The sequence below is a fragment of the Curcuma longa genome, unplaced genomic scaffold, assembly GCF_044706935.1.
Source record: "Curcuma longa cultivar G26 ecotype Majalengka, Jawa Barat unplaced genomic scaffold, ITB_CL_G26_1.1 contig_16464, whole genome shotgun sequence".
NCBI lineage: Eukaryota > Viridiplantae > Streptophyta > Magnoliopsida > Zingiberales > Zingiberaceae > Curcuma > Curcuma longa.
In genome coordinates this window covers 1-8,460 of record NW_027430360.1, presented here as the reverse complement: position 1 = coordinate 8,460, position 8,460 = coordinate 1, and the positions used below count along the sequence as shown (strand labels likewise).

The following is an 8,460-nucleotide window of genomic DNA, read 5'->3' as shown; positions in this document are numbered from 1 at the left end:
TTCTAACGTTGTTGTAAAACTTTACAAAGCTTCTTTAACATGAGTTACAAAAGCTACTCCTAGAAATTTTAATTAACTACTCTATATTGTAATAATTTTGATCAAAATTACTTTATATTATAACAGTTTTAGTCAAAACTACTATAATTAATCTAATTGTAATCGTTTTGATCAAAATTATTGTAATAGTATGTAATCAATTTTAATTAAGTTGAATTAATTTTGATAAAATTTAAACAGTTTTAACTTACTTATATTTAAGCAGTTTTAGTTTTTTTTAACTATAATTATTTAGTAATTTTAAATATGTTGAAGCAATTTTAATCAAATTTACTACCATAATTATGGAATAATGATATTTTTGAGATAAAATAGAGATTTTCTTTAATTTTTATTTTTTTTAATTGTCGTGAGATAGAGTCAAAACTGCTCTCTCGAATTACCTTTCATGATTGTGGGCCCACGAATCCAAAGCTCTCCTCTCTGATCGGGTCCCAAGGACTCCCCAGTGGTGGGGTCCACGATCTTGGCCTCTGTATTCGCCGCGATCCGCCCAGTAGAACCATACCTTCTGTTCTCTTCCGGACTGTTCGTTCCCGCAATCCCACCGGATGACTCCGTCAAACCATACCCCTGTCGTACGATCACCCATCACCGCCGTTTCCGCCGTCAATTTTTCCCCTTTCTTAATTTTTTTAAAAAAAAAAATGTTTTCAGGATTTAATGTCGTGCAAGACGAACCTGGACAATCTCGACGCTTGGGAAGCGGGCGGCAAAGCTCTCCGCCACCTCCCTACCAAGCGGAGCACCACCGCATCCCAGGACCTTCAGGGAGGAGAGATCTCGGCCGACCACAGCGTCGGACTTGGCCATCGCCAGAACCAGCGGCGGCGACACCGGCATGATGCTCACTCGGTACCGCTCCACCGCCGCGAGCATTGCGCTGAAGTCGAACCGCTCCATCAGCACGACCGTCTCCCCCAGCGTCACCTCGCGGAATACCATGAAGTATCCGAACACGTGGAAGAGAGGGACCGTGAAGAGGGCCACCCGCGGCCACGCATCCTCCTCCTTCGCCTCTTGCGCCGCGGCGTGGTAGGATGCGATCAGGGCGACGAGGTTGCGGTGAGATAGCGCTACGCCCTTCACCCGCCCCGTCGTCCCCGACGAATAGAGGATCGCCGCGGTGTCCGATTGCCGTATCTCCACCGGAGGCAGCGGTGCCGGATTGGAGTCGAAGAAGGACCGGAATCGCTGGGAGTCGAGGAGGAGAGTAGCGATATGGGGCGGAAGCTTGGGCGCAGTAGCAGCGGTGACAAAGGCGACGGAGGGGTTGGAAAGGCGAATTTGGTGGGCAATCTCGGCAGGAGTGCTGAGGGGGTTGGCTGGGGATACTATGACGCCGATGGAGAGTAGGGCGAAGTAGAGGACGGGGATGTCAAGCCCGGGAGGGGAGATGAGGAACGCGACGTCGCCCCTGGAGAGACCGGCTCGAGAGCGGAGGGCGGAGGCGAGGTTCCGGATGCGAGAGAGGAGGTCTGGGTAGGAGACGGCGGCTCCGGTGGCGGCGTCGATTAAGGCAGGTTGGTCGGGGAGGGGGGAGGGGAGGAGGGAGAGGGAGAAGGAGGCGGCATTCAGGGGGACGGAATCTGGTGGAAGGGGGACGGGTCGTCGGAGGCTGTGGAATGTCTTGGTTTCGCTGCAGAAGCCGCTCCGCGGATCTACGGCCGGCGCCGAAGGAGGAATTCCATCCACCATGGCAAGCGGCGAGGAGGAGGAGCAGGAGCAGATGGCAGTGAGGAACGAAAATGATCAGGAGTCGTTGGGACACGGGCAGTTGAGATTTCAGAGTTAATTGCGACTAAAAAAAATAAAGAATTAAAACTCGCAAGATAAAAACTATGCGGACCTTTTTAGGCGATAGGTGTTCTAACTCGTCTGCCAAAGTGGGTCCACTGAATTGGAAGGGCACGTGATGTGAATAGTCAGTTGTGGCAGCAGCTACTGGTGCTACATGATCCGCTGATTAATTCGGAAAATCGCTGACTCTTTTTATTAAAATACTACTCTCTTTTTCCATTTTTTATCAAAGTCACTTTGACACCCCTCCTCTTAAAATTTTTCCAAAATGTCTTGAACTAAATAAAATTTTAAATCAAATTTGCTCATAAAATTATCCAAAATTAGTATTCACTGAATTGTTTATTCTACTATATATTTATCTATAAAAGATTAATATCAATTTGGAAATTGAATTTTTTCAGTAAATTTGTTTAATTTTTCTTTTGATAAAAATATCTCAAAAATATATGAATTTATATGCAAGAGATTGCTCTCAATTACATATTTTTTAAGTATATTGTTTGTTTTCAAATTATAGTGTAAATAAAGTTAACAAAATGAAAACTAATGCTTTTGCTAAAATTATTCAATCTTCGCCTACTATGCAAAAACTAATACAAAGATATATATGTATATATTTACAAATATTATTGCACCATTTTGCATGTTTGTCCCTTGGTTTGTAAAATATAAATTTTAGATAAAATGAATATTTTAGAATTTAAAAGTAAATAAATTTTACAAACTAGAGTCGCATCGCCCTATACAAAGAAATAACACTTAAGTAATAAAAAAACCCAACTAAAGAAGAAATACTCTTTACTATTGGTGATAACGAAGCCTTGGGTTATGGTTGTGGTTTTAAATTTTTTAAACAAAAGGTGACTTGATGGATGGAATTCTAGAATTCTTTCATAAAGGCAAATTACTCAAGCAGTGGAATCACACTATCATAGTCTTGATATTGAAATCAACTCATGCTAACAGGATCCCTCATTATAGATAATATCATGTTGCTCTATCTTCTACAAAATCATTTTAAAGTTGTTGGCAAAAAGGCTTGCAAATGTGGCAGATCATCTCCTTCATCCATCACAAATTGCTTTTATCAAGGTCCGACCTATTACGAACAATATTCACATTGTCCAAGAATTGATGAGGAATTATAATCAAAAGAGAATCTCACCTAAATGCATCATGAAAGTTGATTTGTAGAAGGCTTTTGAATATGTGCACTGAGAGTTCCTTCAAGATGTACTCATAGGGGTTCAATTCCCATGGGTATTCATTGCATGGGTTATGAAATGTGTCGCCACCACCTCTTTCTCCTTGAGCATCAATGGTAGCCTTCATGGCTACTTCATGGGTAGTAGAGGACTCCGGCAAGGGGATCCAATATCCCCCTATCTCTTTGGCATATGCATGGAATACATGGCCCGTTTATTGCACCAATACACTAATAAAGACTATTTTGTGTTGCACTATTATATCAAACAATTTATTAAACCTTCTAACTAATGCAGTATAGGATAACATGATAAATCTTAGGATCAATTTGTTATTGGGTTTGGGGTTTGGATTTTGGGTTTCAATATTTGAAATGGGAGTTTTTATTTTGAATTGCAAATACCAAAAGACAAAGAAGACAGTAATTAACAAGCAACACAAATAATAGAGATTTAAGCAACTAAACTACAATGCAGACAATTCATGGAAATGTGAGCAGTGCAATCTAATTAAACCTAATATACATGCATCATCTTATCCAACTGAATAGTATCAAACTAAATAATGCTATGTAAACAAGATATTAAGGGAATTAAACTAACTTGAATACATGAATTATTGTAACACAAACATAACCGAAATTGGATCAACCCTACTGCAATAAATAAGAAACCATTGGAAATCTAAAATAGGAATGTAGCAAATCCTATTCAACTAACAAACACAGAAATGAAGTCAAAAGAATTCAAATTCAAATGCATAAAGGATTGAGCTCAATAGATTCAACAATCATATCAAAAGGGAAGGAGTTACACATCAACAATGGAAGAATTAAGCGGATCAAAACTGAGCTTACAATCAAACTAGGGCATCCCCAATCTTACATTAATCAATCTGTTGTGCATAGAGAGAAATAGAGGAAACTGATCGGAGATGTTACCAGGCTAAGATGAGGATGCAATAATGATTTGAACGGTGGAAACATAATTCAGAAGGTAATGGGAAACCCCTATCTCCTTAGTAACTTCGACGATTGCCTCAGCTTATATCTGTGATGATGAACGCCGACAATGGATGAGGATGGAGTTGTGGTTGAGGGGTGAAGAAGATGAAAGTGCGAGATGTTTGACTACTTCCCGGTGATGGGAAATGCCAAAGCTCAACGAAAGATAGTGTTGGTGCAATCAACCTCTAGGGTTTCGATATTTGATAAGATATCTATGTCTGATCAGTTTGACCAAGGGTTGATCAAAACAAGGATCTGATATTTGAAACTGAATGAAGTATAGTCAGGTCAAAGTTGACCAGATGACTAGCAAGGAGAAGTCTAATCAACTCAAAAGTTGACCGGATGACTAATAAGGGAAAGTCCTAACTGGAGAGAGATTAAGCAAGGGTGAAAAGTCTACCGAATGACTAGTCCTAACTAGAGGTTAGGCAAGGGTCGGTAGATCGATCCCAAGGATCGATAGATTGATAAACTTGATAACGACAAGATCATAGATCGATCAACATGACAAGTTTGTTTGTATTTACAAGTTGTGCTTTTAATACTTTACCTTTGGTGCTTATAATTATAAACTATAAGATAGGTTTCTCTACCTCTGAAAAAATTTCAAAAAGTGTAGGATCGAGTAAGAACGCTAGAGGGGGGGGGGGTGAATAGCGTTGTTTCGCGTTTTCACTCTTTTAAAAATTCTCGCGTAAAACACAATTATACGATGTCAGAAAGTGCAGCGGAAAGAATAAATATGAACAATTTTATTTTTACTTGGTTCATAGCTACAGGCTACTACTCCAAGGCCCACGATCCATGATCATTTTCGACAGACAATTCACTATAATAACTTCCCTCTTACGAGAAGGAGTTTATCTCTTTTACAAATATATTAGGATCGGTAAACTTATACCATCCTAAGAATCTTAAGTACAAAAAATAATACAAAAATTACCAACTGAGAGTAGTAATAGACTAGTAGTAGTCAGTGCAGCTCCTCGCATTACGACGGTGTTCTGGATCGAAGATTTGCGTAGGAGGTCATCGTAGAAGCGTCTTGAATTGTTGTTAGGGTTCCCCCTCGCAGATGCTTATAAAGCTTGATTCGGGCTCTTGGAAGTCCTTTTGGGCGCCTCTACGTCATCCTGTCAATCCACTTTCAATGCTGACTCGACATCTTCTGAGCACCTATATGCTGACGTGGAGGTTGTTAGATCAACTTTGACTCTGCAGTGCCTTATCCAGATCCGGGCGCCTGGAGGTTGAGGTGTCCCGACCATTGGGACTCTGCCACCTCTTCCACCTCGTTGGTCCGTTCGAGTTGACGTCCGATCGCTTGGATACCATCCAGGCGCCTGGACAGTCCGGTCGCCTAGATCCAAATAAGGGCGCCCGGAAGACAAAATTTCAGTCACTCCTTTCCTACATTACAAGTTAGTCTAAAACCAAAGATAACAGGAAGAATAATAGTTTTTACAAACTGTTTGGTTTTGACTTCAGATTTTCAGTGAAACTCTAGGTCAGACTCACGCCTCTGTTCCCCTTACCGGGAGCGCGTCCTCACCCACTCCACTTAGGAGAATTTACCTTTTGCCAACCAGGTCCTCCAGACCTGTTAGATTTTTGCTTAGCCTTGATCCTTGGCCCCTAAGTCTTCTATTGCTAGACGTTCGATCCTCCAAACCCACCTAGACTTTTCGCCTAGTGCTCTGATCTGCTAAGACTTTCTGTCCAGTCTTCCTGGCTAAGACTTCCTTGCCCAGTCCTCCAAACTAGGTCTTTGTCACATCCCATAAGACGGTTGTCCAAAAAATTTCAGCAGCATCTCCTCCTGTAACAATTCAACTTTCCTGAATACATCTAACATAAGGCCTACACGGCCACAATCCACACATCACAAAGTACATAACAGATACTAAACTACATGAATAAGGCCCACACGACCACAAACTAGTAATCTAACACATGCACAAAAACCAAAATGTGTATACGAAAAATCCACACGAGATAAGAAAAGTTCCGCAGCAGAAACATAACAAGATCCAAATCCACCCAAGCACAAACGAAAGTCCAAGTCTCAAATACACACCAAAAACACTACAAGTCCACGAATAAAGTTCACAGACCAAATACAACCAAAATCCATACGAAGTAAAACCACAAAATAAATTCTCCTGCTGTGAGATGGAGGCAGTTTGGCAAAACTCCAAGCTCCAAGTAAATCTCCCTATCTGCTACCTGGGGAAGAATAAAAGACACCCCAGGATCTGGGTAGTGAGTATAAAATACTCAGTGGAATACAAGATAGAAGTGCACAACATATATATCAACAGAGATATCAAAGGATATACAGTCTCTCCAACAGATATATAAGGAAAAGGTCAATACTACTTAACAGGTAATAGGAATCATGTGAATTCAAACAATGCATGTAATGTCATACAATGCAACAATCATATATATCAAACAAGTGCAACAGTCACACACAAAGATGTTGTAAAGCAACAAATGCAGTATAATAATCTACCAGCAAATGCATGCATAAATGCAACATACATCACAGGCAACATGCATGGTCACTGTCTACACTCGCCATCCCCAGTCACCCACCCAGTGTAGTGAACTGAGGCGCACGATAGGACAACTGCACAGACTCCAACAATAAACCACTACTAATCAAGTGGGGAGCGGGCAGTATCTCAGGAGGGCTATCTAGCCAGTCCTGGTTGCACCCAACATAGTGCAACAAATGCTCTCACCCCTGTCCCACCACAACACGGTGTCAGGTGAGTGCCAACAACAACAACAACAGCCAACAACACCTACTACTAGCATGTAGATGTTATGATGCTCAACTCATCAAATAATGACTACATCTACTCAGGTATAATCAACATAAAATCAGGATAAGTCATCACAGATCAATGATACATAATTGAGACTGTATTGACAACAAATAGATCGTATCAAAGGTCAACAGACATGTATCAAGCAACGAGTGAAACAAAGATATCAAAAAGATAACTAACATGAGTAATCAGGATAACAACAGGTTAATTAATAATAACAGGTTATACTAAATCATGCACTATGAATGAAACCTATATTGACCAAGTACAAGGGTACCCACCTGATCTGACGAACGTCGATAAAAGAACCCCCAGAAAAATATAAAACTCCATATATATCAGGATCAATGAGTCAAAGTCCTACAAATTACAACATACAATACTAAATACAACAATACATTAAATTTTACCTAAAAACAACCCTAACCACAATTCAATTAAAACTATAATCCAATTGGATTCATAATCCAATTGTTATCTCCAAATCCCACCAACCTAATCAAATCCAACACATCCAATTAACTCATGCTAATTAAACACGCGCTAATCTCCTTCTAATTGATCTTCAACCAAATCTAAACCAACTGATCAAGTCAAATTGATACAAGTTAGTTTAGACTCAAGCTAAGGATCAAATAAACCTAATCAAACTAATTGAGTTCATGTCAACTTGCAACAAAGTAAACCCTAAATCCATTAACCTTAACCGAATTAAATGGAACAACAACCCCTAATTGTCAAAACCAATCCACCAACAACCCTAAACAAATCCTACAACATTAAATAAACTAATCATCAAGAACTTCACCAAAACTTGATCATCCAAAACCAACAGAACAGTAACATTATCCAATCCAAACCTAGCTCTAACCATTCCAAGAAACCCAAGAACCAATCCAAGAATTCAGATCACATCCTCAACGTCCAACAATCACAAACCGATCAATTCATCCTCCTCAACCTCACGGACAGATTGCCATCCTCAACAACTGATCCAACAGAAACAAACCTAACAGGATAAACTCCTAACAGATCCAACCATGACAACCGATCAACACATCTACAAACCAGATCACTCATCAACACAACAGATCTTAAATCGAATTCAGAAAACAACCCATGGACATTAATCGGCTTCAAAGAACTTACCTCAGATTCTGATCCGATCGTGCCCTAGATTAGCCTCCGATTCCATCCTTCGCTGTTGAAACCCACCAACCTCGATCTGATCAGATTACAACAAATCGAGCTATGGAGGGGAAATCGATCAGAAATCGGAGGAGATTTAAAGAAATCCCAATGAGATCCACCACGAGAAACCACGCACAACCAAAAATTCTAGCTCAGCATTCCCTTACCGATCGATTCTCCTCCTGTTCGCGCCGCTTGAACCGCCGCCACCCGAGCGATCCCAGTCACTCCTTGGCGAGAACCAAGCTCCGACGATCAAAGCCCCTGGTAGCCGGCGCTTCACCTCAGCTTCAACACCGGCGTTGGGGAAGCGCGATCGCTCGTGCGTCGGAGAAGAAGAAGGAGAGGCAGAGG

The 8,460-nt window shown here is 41.0% G+C and overlaps 1 protein-coding gene across 1 annotated transcript; it reads right to left on the bottom strand.

The window, feature by feature from the left end:
- Positions 1-443: 443 nt before the first annotated feature.
- On the bottom strand, positions 444-1,813 carry LOC141816396 (4-coumarate--CoA ligase-like 5; the record flags this gene model as incomplete). Its single annotated transcript, XM_074704181.1, has 2 exons — positions 742-1,813; positions 444-633 (listed from the first exon to the last, which is right to left on the bottom strand). Coding segments are annotated over exons 1-2 (1,207 nt in total), but the record flags the coding sequence as incomplete, so codon positions are not given.
- Positions 1,814-8,460: the final 6,647 nt, after the last annotated feature.